A 16,811-nucleotide genomic window follows, 5' to 3' on the forward strand; every position below is an offset into this window, starting at 1 on the left:
AAAGTAATTATGATGTAAACCATTTTTTGACAAAGCGGCGGCAAAGCAAGCATAGATTTTTGCTCTTTTGAAATCTGAAATCTTTTCATATAAGGCTCATTTTGGTTCATGTAAATTTAATACAATCAATATTCTCACAATATTACATATGCAATTATTACACAAACATTTATGTATAATTATTACTATACATAAATGGTTGTTTATCAGTTGTGTAAAAAATACATTCATTAATAAGGGGGTGAATGTTTAAATTGATATAAAACAACTGCATAGCATTGTAACCCTTTTGGGTAGGTATGTATTAAAATATTTTGAATTCATAAAGAAGATTGCTAACTAACTGCGATGTGAAATGTTGAAACAAACAGATACACAAATAATTTATCTGTGCATTCTAGGTCGTCGCTACTACAGATATTGTGAATGCAGTGCAATTTTATGCGATTACCGCGCAAGTCCCAACTGCTCCCAACTGCCCAAAGTCAGAAGGACTACGGATTCCCTATTTGGGTTATGTTGTGAGGTTGAAGGGAATGGGGTAGAGAAGGACTCGGTAAGAGGAAGGATGAGAAGTACCTGACTATTCAAATTTGGTTACCAAACAATACAAAGCCATTTCAAGCAACGTTTCGATGTTGAAAGATAGTCTTTCACGAGGGTAAGAGAATGTTTAGATTCCTCGTGTAGAAAAATTTGGTGAGTTGGCAAATCGGGGCTCGAGTAGAGATAAACAGACATATTTAAAAAATTGTATGTGCAAAATAAAAATAAGTTAAAAGACGTCTACTGAAAACAGTAACTAATTATTATAATAATTTAATGAACAGGAAGCATTCTGCTGATGCACTCATTTCTGATTTCAAAATAAGTTTAAACAGTGGACTGCCAATGATCTCCGGAGTATATGCGAGCATTCTAACGTTTTCCTTTTTAGAATAATTTGATTATTTTGACCTTAATGCTTCGAAAAATGTATAAATACAAAATTAGCATCGCTCGGGCTAGTAAAACTTTAGATTCCACTTTTGATTTCTATAAACAGCACCTCTCTGAAGACTTATTATTTTTATTTTTTATGTTTTATGCTCAGGCCTTCATCAGGCTAACAGTAATTGATTTATTTTATGTTTAGAATAAGTTAATCCTTTCTTCTCTCCAAATAAGAATCCCGTCGAGCCTTAAATTAGTTTATATAGTATCGATGACATGTTGTGAAAATTATAAATTTGCTTTGTTTTGCGACCACATATTTATCTGTGTAAAAAATGTACCAATGAGAAGTTTCACTGAAAACATGCACAATCACAATATTTAGAGAGAAAAATGGGCGGCAGTTATGATAATAATAAGCAATTATAAATTACAGTTAGACAGAGCACAACCCTGTATTGGAATGGATGCTGAGTGACTGTGCGAGATAAGAGACACAAACGAGATAACACTCTTTGATCTATTCATCACTTTTGAATAGTTTTATCTGGAAGCCAGTCCAGTGCCACATTTAAACGCGAGAGCAATGTTCACAATTATTTACAATCAAGTGTACGATTCAACTACTGTTAATCCTAGTCCATTTATTTTTGGAAATTTGTTTTAGAGACATTGTTAGGTGTGTAAATAAAATGTTCGCAGAGATTATTTTGATCTATTGAAAAGTCAATGCACGTTTGAAACAAGTATGTAATTAAATAGATACAGGGTGTTTAAAAAATTAAGAGATAATGCCTTATGCATGTATTCTTTTAAAAATAAATTGATATTGAATTTTTTTCTACATAAAACGTATTAAGAGGTAACTGAAATGTATGGATAAATTCAAGCTTCAAATGCTTGTATGTGTATGAGGCCATTTACACACAAGAGTGCCTGTCCTAATGCGTGCTTTAAATTAGAAGAAGATCCATCTGAAAAGTCTAGTACATTGAGTATTAAACATCTAGTACATTGAGTATTGCAAGGCCCATCTTATTTACGAGTTCTAATATCCCATTTGTTCTTATTACGTAATTTATTTGATTGTTTTGAAAATAATTCTTTAACTGAAGTCAGGGCCATGCCCCAATGTTTCATGTTTGCTCAAATATTTGGTTCAATGTTTTTGGTAATTTGTCACTGGGGACCCCCGCCTTTAACAGATCACAGTAAAAACATAGATTTTATATATATTTTAAAATACTCACTTTATTTTTCAAAAACCACTAAGACTTTTAATTAAGAATGGGGAGCATTAATATATCTAAACCAAGAGACAGATTTATAAAAAAGGAAAATAAAAAAATAATTTCTCTTTCAAACTCGTTAGCATAAACCACCATCATCCTCAGTAGTTTTTTTTTTAACAGTATATCAAAGGTGCGTTAAAGTGCCCCAGAGACAGTCATTATATTATGCGATCAATTGACCGTTAATGGATGCAATTGAAACAATTTCTGTATGAGACTTCTCATTGACACCGAATGTCCAGAATATATTGACCGTTTCTGGGGCACTTAAGATCAGTAATAGAATTTACCCAAAAGTCGGCGGCTTCTTTGTCCCGGTTGACGAGGTCCTCAAAGGGGATGTTGCAGTTGGCCACAAAGTCGTCGGGGGGAATGGCGGCATCGTGGAATACGGTGAGGCCCAAACTGAAATAAGCATCAACATAGTCAATAATCAATGGATGTGAATTCGACAGTGCCACGGTAAACAAATTTCAATAATAAAATATGATTTAAGGTTTTCACGGCCAAAAGTATTTTTGTTATTTGTTTTTGGGGTGTTATGCCGTGTTGCGCTAACTCCTTCTTTTGCCAACGTTTCGGACAGCATTGCAGTGTCCATCATCAGGGCAGATGTGTTATTTGAGGTTGTGGTGAAATGTGAGCAAATGTATGAGGATGGCAACACGGTATCACATCCTCATACATAAGCTCACATTTCACCACAACCTCAAATAACACATCTGCCCTGATGATGGACACTGCAATGCTGTCCGAAACGTTGGCTAAAGGAGTTGGCGCAACACGGCATAACACCCCAAAAACAAATAACAAAAAAAAAATTTCAATAATAATCAAAAAATAACATTGAATTTTAATCATAATTCCTATACAATATAATATGGTTGGATAACTTATAAAACTTTGTCTTAAAAAAAATCAAGAGACAATCTTAAAACTACTTTAATACACATTTTTTTTTTTTTTTTTTCCAAAAGTATAATTCATCAAGACATATATTCCATTATCGGGTGTTAATACTTGGTTTGCGAGAGATGAGTGAAGACGTTTTACGGAACTGTGTCTTAATTTTAATAAATGGCTAAGGTAAGAAATTCAAAGTTTTACTTTAAAATGTACAAAACTCACCCGCTTTTTGGTATGGGTGGGTGAAAAAATGCTTGCAAAGTGTTAATATTTAGTCTGGCATACAAATAATAATAATATATATGTATATTCAAGGGCGCTGAAATCTCATATTTCTATGTATATATGTATATCTCATATTAATTTGAATTCGATTTAAAATTAAAGGCCACTGAAGACATAAATACCCATAAATTAATTTACTATCACTTAGGGCGACTTGCACCAACTATCGCAAATTTTATCTTAAATTGTATTTAACTAAACGTATTTAAGACCCTAAATACATTTAACTTAAATGCGTTTAGTTGCGTCCTGCACCACGCAGTTCGGTGGCAATTTTAGTTAAACGTGTTTAACGCGTCGGTAAAACAGTTACCGCGTGGTTACCGCCATTAACGCGTAAATAAAACAGCTACGATGTTTCATTTTGCTTGAAGTGTCAAAATATTTTGTGATTGTGTGTGTGGTTTAATAGTGTTTTCATTTATTTTATGAAGAAAAAGTTAAAGCAAATAGACATAATGATGAAATAAGACAAAAAGAGCTTATGTTGTTGGAATTAAAAATAAAACAATTATCCGAGTAATTTTGTTTTTTATTTCTTTTACATACTATATTGTTTTAAAGTATTATAAGAATGCTGTAGGTATGATTAGAAGTTTACAACCTTGCAAAGTACTCCTCGATAAGGAGTGTTAGCTCCAAGTTACGAGCACCTCGCTGATGTTTTTATTGGCGTTGAATTTTAACTGAGGTTCAATTTCTTGCACTAATAATGATGTCGTTTCTTTACTGAGACGAAATCTTCTTTGAAACTTCTTGGCACTGACTGTTTCAAATAAATTTGTTCTTGTGTTTACTTCTCTGACTATAAACGGTCTACTTATATATATAAGTATAATTTATTTATAATTTCCATAATTTCTTCATCATCGTGAGAATACAAATCCCAAATGTTCATTGTGAATACAAATTAAAATGAGATAGATTTTAACCACAATCAGAAATCGAAGAACCTAAAAAAAATTTGACAGTACTGCTTAGAGTGGGGCTAAACACGTTTAACTCGGTTAAACGGCCGCTTTTGGGTATTTAACTTTGACAGTTCTTTAAACGCATTTAACGACTTAAATTTTGTGGTGCAAGACGCCAAGTCGACTTAAATCAAATAATGTGTTTAAAATTATATTTAAATCAAATTTAACTTATGGTGCAAGCCGCCCTTAATATTCAAAATTGCACTCCTGAATATTTTTTTGAATTGTTCTCTTTATGCTTAGCATGATAGATGTATTATTTTAAATTAATAAATTGTGAAATACCACAAGTTATTCAAACAAAGTTTAATTACGCATGCCGGGATTTTTACGCACCACGGAGGTCGTCGTCAGCTGACTTCCTTGTTTTTAGCAACGTTTTTGTAAATTGTATTGTCTTACCAGATAGTGTATTCATATTAAAGCGCCCCTGAGGTGATATCTCACAAAAGCGGCGCTATACAAATCATCCAATAAATAAATACATTTATAAAAAAATGCATATATCTATCCTTCGTAGTTTCCACACGATAGCTACTTATATTCAAAGAAATTTATTCTTCAAAGAGGTTTATTTTTTCCCTCAAATGTTATAAAAAATATGATAGAATGAAGAAAAATTAATACTATTATATTTTCCAGTTAAAACAAGTATTCTTCTCAGTTAAAATAAGTCATATGAGATGAGGCTTTCCTCTAAATAAATACAGTACTATAACTTTTGAAAATATATACAGTACTATAACATTTGACAAGGATTTTGTGATGTGCTTTTTCAAAGATAAAATAAATATGTCTGCAAGTGAAAAAAACAGCAGGCTAGAATAATATTAACACAAAGTTTGCGGGGGATTTTTTAATCAATCTAGGCCGTAAAGCGAGCAATTTTTATCAGGTTCGCGCGCGAAATTACGTTTCATGTAAAATAGCTATAACTTCTGAACTATTGACCAAATTTTCAGTATTTTACCTTATTAAAAATTATCGAAATCTTTTATTATGATCTGGTCACAAATTTATATATTTTTGGATAAACAATTATGATATTTCAGTTTATATTTTAAAATTGATTAAATTTAACAAAATGAGTCTGAATCTAAATTGCTTGAAATTGTTTGTTCAAAAAAAGTCCACAAACGCGCCGTAACTTCGTCTTAACCAAAATCAAATTCATCATCTGTATGTTTCTCATAGTCACTATCACAAGAATAATTTGACAAATTATCAGCACACAATTCTCCGTCCCTCTCATCATTACCGTAGTCCATTTTTATTGGGTATTTTTTATGTCATACAATTATACGTATTTTGTACGAAATTTTTTTAGCGGAATGTAGGCAAAAATGAAAATAGAGAATGTCTTGAACGAAACAATATCACTATAACACTGAAGAAAAGTAAAGATTAAAAAAACGAAATGTTTATCTTATAGCTATTGTAAAGTGCATGTTTTATGAGCACAGTCGGCTACCTGACCCTAATTCCACAAATTACCGGGTACCTAGTACACATCTCACGAGAGCTGACACCTAATTTTTACTTCATAGAGTAACCAACATCATACTTTTCTCGTAATATATTGTTACTCTAAGTGTACAACGCGTTTTGGCGTCTCCCGCGATTTACCAATAGTGTACAAATGCAAAAAACGCTTTTAAGCGTCTCCCGCTCTCTACCAACAGTTTGCAAAAGACGCTTTTACGCGTCTCCCGCAAACTATGTGTTAAGATACATTATTTCCTTGACAAGTGAATAAAAAGTATTTTACTATGCTAGGAGCATTTTTTAATGTTCTAAATACCATAAAAACGAGACAATCATATCCGCTGCTAATAAGCTAGCATTTAAGAGGTTAAGAGACACGCAGTAAAATATTTGTATCTATGCATGTTTTTTTTTAATTAAAAGCCAAACTGTGGTCACTTTCCGTAGCATATTAATCATAATATTTTTCAACTATATATAGTCACTTATGTGTATCTGGTATAGAATTAACGTTATAAAGCATTGTATTTAACACTAGCTGTACCTCGCCACGCGTTGCTCTGACTCAGTCTGTTTGTGTATATAGATAAACAAAAGCGCATGTTGCTTTTACGTCCAATAGATTTCGCAGTTTAAAAAAAAAAAAATTACCTGGTGACATCTATATAATATAGGTATATAAAAACACACGCATATTAGAAAGCAACGTTGTGCCAAAATTTCGAAGCAATCGGTGAAGATCTTTGGGGAGATTTAAGATTTTGAACAATCAAATATTTACATTTTTATTTATATATGGCCAAAGGTAGGCTACGTGTAGTTTTCAAGTTGGGGTATGAATTGGACCATGTTGTATACCCAACCCACAAATTGGCAAGCTGAGATAATAAGGAATTTGAGTGAAAAATATTATGGCTTAAAAAATATATATTTATATAAAACAACAAATGCTGATTCTGATATATAATTATACATAGAAATAATAAACTGTCATTTAAAAACCACTAAAATCACAATAGATTTAAACGCTCTGTGATTGGTCGGCACGTTCTGACGTAACTAACACTGTTACCTCCCGAGTGGAATCAACCTTACTGTTAACCAACAAAACCGAGGTATGTATTATGTCAGGCGTACCCCCCGCCAGATTTCAATCGTTTTGGCGGGCTTTGAAAAATGAAAGCTTTAAAAATAATTTTACCTATGAAACCAACAATTTTATGAAATCAACAAAGGTGAACATTCGTAGAATAACAAAAAATTTAAAAAATTGCTTGAATTCCTTATTGCATTTGAATGTTTACGGAATTTATAAAAATATTAGGTATATCTCTGTGTAAAATTGACTGGAATTCCTTATTGCATTTGAATATTAGCCTAGTTAAAAAAAAAATTATGTATATCACCGTGTAAAATTAACTGGAATTCCTCATTGCATTAGAATGTATGCGGAATTAAAAAAAATATTAGGCACATCTCTGTGTAAAATGGTGGAAGTTAGATTAGTTTTATATTGCAATAAAGTAGCATTGTTTATTGTGTCATATTCACAAACATGATTAATTTGTCAATAAGGCTACATTTGGATGGTTTCAGCAAATTCAAGAAATTATATTTTTTCAAAGCTTCTATGTAGTTTGGATGGTTACAGCATAAACAAAAGACGAGCACATACAAACCTTTGTGGATTTTTTCAGCAATATTAATTTAATTGTCAACCCACTTGAATGTTTCCAATGTTGAACTTTTCAGTTGGGTATAAATGGAAATAGCACTTTTGATCAAGTAGAATTCATCAAAAAGTCAAATTTTATCATGGTCCAATTATTATGCATTGAATATTTGAAAATGGCAGATGTATTATTATCTTCCGCTGATTATTGAGGCCAACTGAATAAATGAGTGTACACATAGACATCCAAATAAATAGAAGAGCCAATCATGAAAAGGGGAACAAACCAACTTGCACAGAGCGCGGTAGACGGCGTGACCGTCCCACTTTCGGTGAGATGTCAATAAATGAATCTGAGAGTATACATGCAACTCGGATTGTAATATCACCATTCTGTCCTCGGAAAATAAAATCTGCTTACGAATTACTAGTCCTTTCTATAATGAAGCACAAATTGCTGACTGCATAAAAAACTTAACTGCTTATCCCAAATCGGGTAAACAAAAGTTGGAGCTTGTTTTCAAAATTTAAAATTTATTACACTATTTAGTTGACATTTTTACAAATGTGTTGTAATTTTCTCACTCAGTTTTAACATTGCTACGTCAGGCAAAATTTGTTTAAGAACAAACATTCAGATCCTGCCAGAAAAGTTCCACCATGAACAGAGCTGCAAACCTTGCCTTACTTTAGCAAATGTTTTTTTTTTAAATTAAACTAAAACTAAGAACCTATTTTAGGATTATCGGTTCATATTTGGGGTTAAATAAGAGAAGAAAAAAACTAACCTTAAAACATTGACACCAATCAACAATGGACACCAAGTTAACAATCGTTTCTAATTTGAATGAAATAACAATTAAAATTCAATATTTTCCATTACCGGAAACAGAAACATTTACTTATCATTATTATCTAACTACTATATGGTGTATATTTTTTATATATAAGAGTGTCCTTATTTCTTGTATATTTAATTATTTTGATCATAAAGAGCGCAATATTAAAATATTTATTGAAATATTGAACAGCAATTGAAAAACAATCTTTTTAACATGTGAAAAAGTCGACAGAAAATAACATAAAGTAAATAAATAACGAGTGGAATCGAAAGTGTTATTAGCGTAATTTAATTTTCTTTTTAACGTGTGTAAAAGTTTTCAGTTTTCAAAGCATAAGGTTAAAATCGCATCGCAAAAAATTCTAGCGAATTTCGGTTGTAATAAAAAATATTTACATGTGAACGATCTGTCCATAACAAGTTAAAAAACGTAAATGTGATAAACAACTAATTGAGTCATGTGAGATAATTGTAAATTTAATTTAAATAACTTGTTTTAATTCCTTACTTCGAAGTCAATGCTTATGCATGAAGAAGGATATACACCAGATGTGATATGAAAGAGAAAATAAAGTCAACACCTCAGTGGTGACATATGGGCACCACTTGTCAAATTAGAAAAAACTCATAAAATTTTTGTTTACAAAGTAATCATTAAAATATATACGGAAAACAATGCTTGTTGAGCTGGGAAAATCAATGAAATGATAAGTTTAAATCTACACAAATAATAACAAGACAAATAACAAGTAAAATATAATACAATGTATTTCTGGCAATAGAGAAGGAAGGCGACATACCTTGTTACATTATGGACATCATGAACAAAATATTCGTTCCACACAGGGTCAAATGTTTTAGGCTTAGTGGAAGATCTGTCCAGATGATGGTCATCAGCGTCAATAGATACATACGGATCTATTGGCTGGTCATCTAAAACAAGAAATGTATATAAATAACTTCAAAGACTACACAAATTCACAACTTTTGATTGATGTATATTTACAAAATACAATGCTAAATATGTCTAGACAAAATATGTCCATGGATGTTCTTGTAATAATATCGGGCACATCGACCAAGGCGTAACTCACGCTATTAGGAAGTGTGCTGCTAATTAAAACAACTGAAATTAGCGAAAGAGAGTCTACCTGGCTTGCCAAATGTCATGTTGTGCCGTTTTTGAAAATCCGTCGGCCGTAGGCCAGTGGCTTCGCACACTTTAACACGAACTGTGCCGCTGAACATTATTTTATCAGCCTTACACTACTTTTGCACTAAAATTAACACCCCACTCGGTCACTTAGTGCCGGTCCACGGGCCCAAAATCATTGGGAAAATATAAAAAAGCAAATATAAATTAAATCGACTCCATGACAGCCATGAAGATCGGCCACGGGCTTTAATAGATTCCACTGATTCGCGACAGAATCCATACGACCTACAAAATCTATTTATATTTCCACTCAACCAATGAATGGGGCTAGGTGGAAAATGGAAAATTCTCCCGTATTGAGGAAAATTTACATGAAAAAAATGGGATACATTCCTGAAAATTTTCTCTGGATTTATATATCGGGAAGAAGTTTACGAAACACTACAACATTAAAAACAATTTTCTGTAAATATTTAGGGTAGCTTGAGATAAAGTAGGCCAAAAATATTATTTTCTTCTAGGAAATTATCATGGAATTTTTAATGTCATCAATTACCTATATAATTATAATTACTTACAAACCCAACTCACAAAAAAAAGTTTTTCAATCAGCCTAATTCTAGAGGTGACCGAGAAATTCGTTCAATGGGTTGTTGGTTAAATAATAATAATTTTGTTCTAACAACAACCACCTTTCACAGCTTCAGCGATCAATCGTCAACAAATTAGAATATAACAATGTTCAGAATTTACGCGACACAAAAATAAAACGAGAAGAACAAATGAAATAAAGCTTCAGTCAAGAGTAAAAATTGCAGAACTCATTACTACATGGAGCATTGAAGATCTTCCTGAAAGATCTTCTTAAAATACTGTCTAATATAAAATGAGGAAAATTTGTAATTTTAATAACATATTTTATGTATCAACATATTAACGGCGTCTAACGAAGTCTGCTCTGTGCATCAAATTTCCGAGGCACTGAGGCGCTGAAAATACCTAACCTAACCTAACAGCCCCAATACATGGCCCTTGAGAATATTTTTCATAAAAACGGCGCTGCACAAAAATATAAATCATGCTAATATTATTGATTCCAGTTTTAACCCACCTAAGCGCCATTTGGCTCAGGGCCGGCCCGCTTGCCGCAAATAAAAGCCTCGAGGGAGCTATATTATGTGTTAGGTATTATCAGTTCCTCGGCTATCAAGACTCCTTGACGCCTTGGCAAGTCAGCGCCCGGAGTGGACTACTTCAATTGCTCTAAAATAAATAAAAATAATAAAATAAATAACTAATAAAACTGGTACCTATCGTTCGTCAGTTAATTTCTGGTATCCTTCCAATTACAATCCTTCCTAAATATGAAATCACAAGCACCATCCTACAAATTACCCAAAAATCAACTCACACCAACATCAAGCCACTTTACAATCAAGACATCCACAACCACAATACTCGAAATAACAAAAAAATCCGCATTCCTCAAACACACACTACAAAATATGGGTTAAAATCACTGAACTATATTGCTTATACACTATATAATTCGCTCCCAGATATGTACAAACACATCCACCATAATAAAAAATTGCAAAGCAATGATTTAAAAGAATATTTTTTAACTACATTTAAAAATGAAAATATGTAACTGTGTTGTTATTTCTTGTTGTATCTTATCCATGTTTTTTTTCTTTTTTTCTTTCTGTACTTGTTTTCTATTGTTGTTTGTTCTACTTAACGTGTCATTATCTTAATTTTTAATTTTTATGCTGTATTGAATGTGAAACTTATATTTTATATCAAAATACAGTTGTAAAATTGTACCTACTACCTCCTACATATGAATTGTAAGTTTCCCCCTGTCCTAAAATGAGTTCTGTAACTCATCGGGATTGCTCTAGCAAGAAATAAACACAATAAAAAAAATTAAATAATAAAATCTAGCCTCACTGTTTTTAATACTAACTGTGTGCTGAATTTCATGTTTTAAGACGGTGCTAAAAGACACACTACTTCTAATAGTACGTGATACGGATTCCCTATAAATTTTTAGCCAAATTGATTAATATGTAATAAAAAAATGGTATTAAAATTAAATGACTCGATCAATGGAAGCTGAAATAAATGAAGATAACGCCAGTAATTTAAAAATGCCGTTTGAAAGGTAGCTTCCTAGCTTGTCGTATTTAAAAAAAAAGAGTCTTTATCAATTTTTTTTCCTTTCGGCATGAATCATGTCCATTTTTTAATTGTTATCAAGTATAATTCGATTAAAAACGTTGGAAATAAAAATGTGTATTCTTTTCCTTTTATTTAAAAGTAACTACTAATGGTTGTTTTAGGATTGGGAACAGTGTTGCCAACTTAGCTCTTTTAGAGCTAGATTTAGCTCTAAATCGAGGTAGTAAAAAAATGTGGTATCTTCTTAGCACCACTTTTTACAGATATTTTAGCTCTTTTTTATATCGTTGTCGTTATGTCGCTAATGAAAAATAGATTAATAATTTTAAGGAACCAGCTGTTTTTGGGTTGAAATCATTATTTTTCGAAATTTTTGTACTCAAAATTTCTCTAGCCACCCCACCACCATTACTTTAAAATTCGAGTTGGCACTGTTGGCAGCACTGGTTGGGAAATGGATATTTGATACTGGCAACAAAAAGAGAACTGTCAGAAAGCTCAAAATTGTATTTGTTTTCAGTGAAAATTGCGGTCATGATTGAAGTTGAAACTCTGTTTTGAAAATAATACATGATTCCAACACAATGGGTTTTTTGACTGTTTTGAAAAAAATGAGACAGAAAGAAAAAGAAATGAGAATTCTAATGCTGTATCCTTTATATTTATCATATTAATATACACGTGTGTTATTATAATTTTCACAACTTCAATAAAAACCTTTTTACCTATGTCTATTTGAATATAATCGAAGCTGTGAATATTTCTCAATTACACTAATAATGTGATACTAACTGTAAGATACTTTATTTGTCTTAAACTTTTTTCGTCAGATTGATCGTCTCCCACCTGTTCAGTCACACCTTAAAAATCGTTCAATACAAGCTATTTAAAATCTCTCCAACCGCGGAAATAGACGACTTTTCATTGAAAAATGATTATTTATGTATATATTTTTTTTGTCACATTTAAAATCCATCTCTGAAAAGACATTTTCTCCTTAACACTTTCACACAGAGGTCTGGACAATGCGGGGAAAACGACAATACTGAAGAGATTCAACGGAGAAGAAATCGACACCATATCGCCGACTTTAGGATTCAACATCAAGACATTGGAACATCGCGGCTACAAATTGAACATCTGGGATGTGGGCGGTCAGAAGTCTCTGCGTTCCTACTGGAGGAATTACTTTGAATGCACGGATGGTCTGATTTGGGTGGTGGATAGTGCGGACAAGAGGAGGCTGGAGGACTGCAAGAGTGAACTGCTGGTGTTGCTGAAGGAAGAGAGGCTCGCCAGTGCCACGCTGCTGGTGTTTGCCAATAAGCAAGACCTCCCAGGAGCATTATCAGCACAGGAAATTAAAGAGGTTAGTACTGTTGCTTAACTTCTCAAGCGCCGAAAGTACCCATCGGATATGAAAAAGTTGCGTTCCTTGAGCACCGGAGTATCCAATTGGTAATCTAAATACAAAACTTTCTGTTTGTTGGATTTTTTACCCTCAGCACACTATACATAGGTCGTTATAGCTCGGCATTTCAAAGGTAAATTATGCCTGGTGTCATGTACGTGACTGTGGCTCACAATAACCACAATTTGGTTAACAGAAACTCGCTTTAGTCGCTCCTTTTACAATTTTCGCATCTTTAATTTCCATCAATTTATTCAATTTGAAGTACCCGCTGCCAATACTAGAAACAAACCAGTATTATTTTTTTGTCACAACATCTATCTATACATCTAAATATAAAGAAGATAGTTTGTTTTTTTTATACAAACCTACAGTTTTATTCTCTGATTAATGAAATTTTGCACATTTGACCTTCAAAACAATAGGAAGGTCACTGTCTACGTGAGATTTGGAAAAACAACCCCTGACCCCCTTTCTCACCCCTTATAGCAGAATTACGATACTAACTTCTTGATGGAAGATATGATTTGAGATTTTCACTGCTAAGAGTATTATCGTGATTTATTTTCGGGGTATTATGCCTTGTTGTGCTACCTCCTTCTTTAGCCAACATTTCGGGCATCATCAGGGCAGATGTTTAAACAAAGATTGTGGTGAAGTGTGTGCTTTTATGAATGTAGATGCATTACTGTGTTGCGCTCTCTAATCTTCAAACGGCTGGTATTTGAGTATAATTAGTTAATATGAAATAGTTTTCGGCATTTAGTTTTGGTGTAGCCATTAATTACCGGATACCAAGAACTATTAAGCTTATCCCTGTTGTCTTTAATAGGATTTTTGTGGATTTCAATTGCCTCTGTAATTAGGCGTGCTTAATGCGTTTTGGGTTTTTCCAGGACTTCAGGAACAAATCTAAAGTAATGCCGTTTTCAATTAAATGCCTGGCATTTGCCGATTTAAATAATAAATAATAATACTTGGATGACTTGTATGGCGCCGTTTTTGTGCAAAAACACCTCAAGGGCGCTAAAACACCTCAAGGGCGCTAAAACACCTCAAGGGTGCTAAAACACCTCAAGGGCGCTGAAACACCTCAAGGGCGCTAACCACCTCAAGGGCATGATTTGTCAGGATGGTTGAGTTTGCACGCTTAAAAGTATTCTGATATCCCTTTGGAGATGTTCCGTTCTGGCCTACGTAAACCTTGTCACATTCGGAACAGCTGAGTTAAAAATTCCATATATGTATGTCGTTGTTCGGAAGACAGTTTATGTAGTCCTGTTTATTTAGTATTTTTTTTTGTATTTCTTTGGCATTCACTATGTAACAATTTCTAGACATTTTTTGTTTTTTTAATGAGTTTTATTATTCACAATGTACATTTGTTACTTATAAATTTTATTAATTAGCGACCGGTTTCGACACGTTCGTGTCATTATGCTGTTTATTTAGTCTTGATGATGGATACTGTAATGCTGTCCGAAACGTTGGCTAAAGAAGGAAGTAGCGCAACTCGGCATAATACCCCAAAAATAATTCACGATTATTCTTTTTGAAATTTTACACACTTGACATTCAAAATGAGAGGAAAATTACTGTCCTCATCTAATTTTGAAAAACTCTGGGTAAAGCCCGGCAAATGCCTGGAACTTCAGCTATTATTCTTATAAACATTTTAAATCGGCTGCAGGCTACGAATAGTACGACGTTTCTGACATTTTTAATATAAATTTAAACGACTACTAGAATATTCTAGAGTCACAACTTTTCCAGGATATACACCACGGCGTGTTCAGTTGTGCAACATGATGTATATTTAATTTATTCTGTTTTTATTACGATCAGATTTTCAGCCTTAGCTGCCTCTCCTGTCTTCCGATACGGGAACTCCTCCCAGCCAGTCAGATATATCAAAAACCATTGTTGCAAAATGTTATGAAGACAAATAAAGCTATTTTAACAGTACCGTTTAATTTGCAGGCCCTTGACCTAGAATCAATAAAGACCCACCACTGGAAAATCCTCTACTGCTCCGCCGTAACAGGACAGAACCTCCTGGAAGGGATCGACTGGATGCTTGATGACATAGCCGCCAGAATATTCACTTTGGAATGATTTGTATAATTTTTTTGTCCAATTAAAAGTAATAATTTATCGTATAAATAAATTGAAGCTTTGAACCAGGCAAAGGAGTGGTTCATACATATGAACTATTACTCACTAAACATTCGTACAAGGGACGCAAAGATCTTGATATTTTGCTTTATTCATAATATTTCCTATCGGTGAATACTTGCTTCATCTTATTTTACTCTGAATATACACTGAAACTCTCTTATAATGTTTTCCAAGGGACCAGCAAAAACCTTTTAAGCATGAACACTTCTTAAGTGGGAACTTTATGAGTGGGTTTCACTGTATTTATTATTATGGTTTATCTATTATGATAATTCGTCTTTTAAAATTAAAGGTTAACTATTGTTTATTTTTAATATTAAAAATGTCTTTAATCTACCTGCGTTGCCACATCGCTTTAATCAACTTACATATTACGTAGGGATATTATAATTTATTTGAAAATGAAATCACTGTATATTTTTTAATGACGTTTAATTCGAAATATATCACTAAAATACTGACCGCTTGTTTCTTTACTTCCTGAGCTTTAGATTTAATTTTATAAGTGCTTAAATTGCTGCTATCTCATCACTGAAACAATTGCAATAGTCCTATATCAAAATAATTCATGAAATCTCCAAATGGTTTATTGACTCTCTTCGAAATTGTTTAAATATCTTGACTTTCAAGAAAATGGATTCAGAGTTGATTATACAAACATTTTCTTAGATCACCTTAATTTAGTTTTTATGTATAAAATTAGCTGACGTGTACCCGGCATTGATCGAATTCTCTAATTTCTATAAATATAAGATGCATGTATTAAATATATAAACCTTCCGGAAGAAATTCTCTAAATGATAGTGATAACCTTATCAAAATCCGTTGTGTAGTTTAGAAGAGCTAAGAACACAAACAGACAGACGCGGATAGAGATTTTATTTTATACTATTTAGAGATATCACTTAACAGGTACAATAATAGTACCTACATATTTGAATCTTTTCAATAATGACAAACTAAATCATTGGGGTCGTTGAGCTGAGGTAAATTACATTCAAATGAAAATCTAGGAGGTACATAATGCTCAATAAACTCAGGTAGGTATTAGAGCTTTCAATCCGGGAATCCCGGACCTTTGTCGGCACTTAATCCCGGTGCTGCACTTATCTTAATCCTGGGAATACGAGATTTCTGCTGGTTTCACAAATGACTCAACCGTGGGAATTCGCTTGCTCGTCGAATAAATGAACGTCGTACTTGTGTATCTTCTTTGTTCCAGTTTTTGCACAGTGACAATCAAGATTATGCAGAAATTAATTTAGAACCAATGTAAAATTTTGGGCATTTGAACAAAACAACAATAATCTCAATGGTTGCTGATATGTCGAAATCGGTGACCGGATAAATCATCACAATGATAATTCATCACATCTTTAAAAAGTTATATAAAGTCAAGGAAAGTGATGAAACAAAAACTTTATTTTACAATAAAAGATATCAATTTGTTTTAGACCACTTTAATTTTAATTGCACTCTAAAACCGGTAGAGTA

At 32.8% G+C, this 16,811-nt stretch overlaps 2 protein-coding genes across 4 annotated transcripts in view; one reads left to right on the forward strand and one right to left on the reverse strand.

Annotated features, from left to right (window-relative positions):
* Positions 1-10,298, reverse strand: part of Pkc98E (Protein kinase C) — a 44,346-nt gene extending 34,048 nt beyond the window's left edge. For both annotated transcript variants that reach the window (XM_089640932.1, XM_089640933.1), the window contains exons 1-3: positions 9,540-10,298; positions 9,189-9,321; positions 2,516-2,630 (exon numbers count right to left, since the gene is read on the reverse strand). In XM_089640932.1, the coding sequence (XP_089497058.1) occupies positions 2,516-2,630; positions 9,189-9,321; positions 9,540-9,636 (345 nt within the window). In that variant the 5' untranslated portion in view covers positions 9,637-10,298. The remainder of the gene's footprint in view (positions 1-2,515; positions 2,631-9,188; positions 9,322-9,539) is intronic.
* On the forward strand, positions 1,527-15,771 carry Arl2 (ADP ribosylation factor-like 2). 2 transcript variants are annotated; one of them, XM_089640937.1, is made up of 4 exons: positions 1,527-1,612; positions 12,249-12,377; positions 12,743-13,097; positions 15,120-15,771. In XM_089640937.1, the coding sequence occupies exons 2-4, from the start codon at positions 12,313-12,315 to the stop codon at positions 15,252-15,254; spliced, it is 555 nt and encodes a 184-aa protein (XP_089497063.1). In that variant the 5' UTR covers positions 1,527-1,612; positions 12,249-12,312; the 3' UTR covers positions 15,255-15,771. The 2 variants fall into 2 exon arrangements, with proteins under 2 accessions (XP_089497063.1, XP_089497062.1); XM_089640936.1 differs by lacking the exon at positions 1,527-1,612 and adding an exon at positions 3,293-3,311.
* Positions 15,772-16,811: the final 1,040 nt, after the last annotated feature.

This window comes from Hesperophylax consimilis, chromosome 16 (assembly GCF_061612785.1).
Source record: "Hesperophylax consimilis isolate HC1 chromosome 16, BYU_Hcon_1.0, whole genome shotgun sequence".
NCBI classification, from domain to species: Eukaryota; Metazoa; Arthropoda; class Insecta; order Trichoptera; family Limnephilidae; genus Hesperophylax; species Hesperophylax consimilis.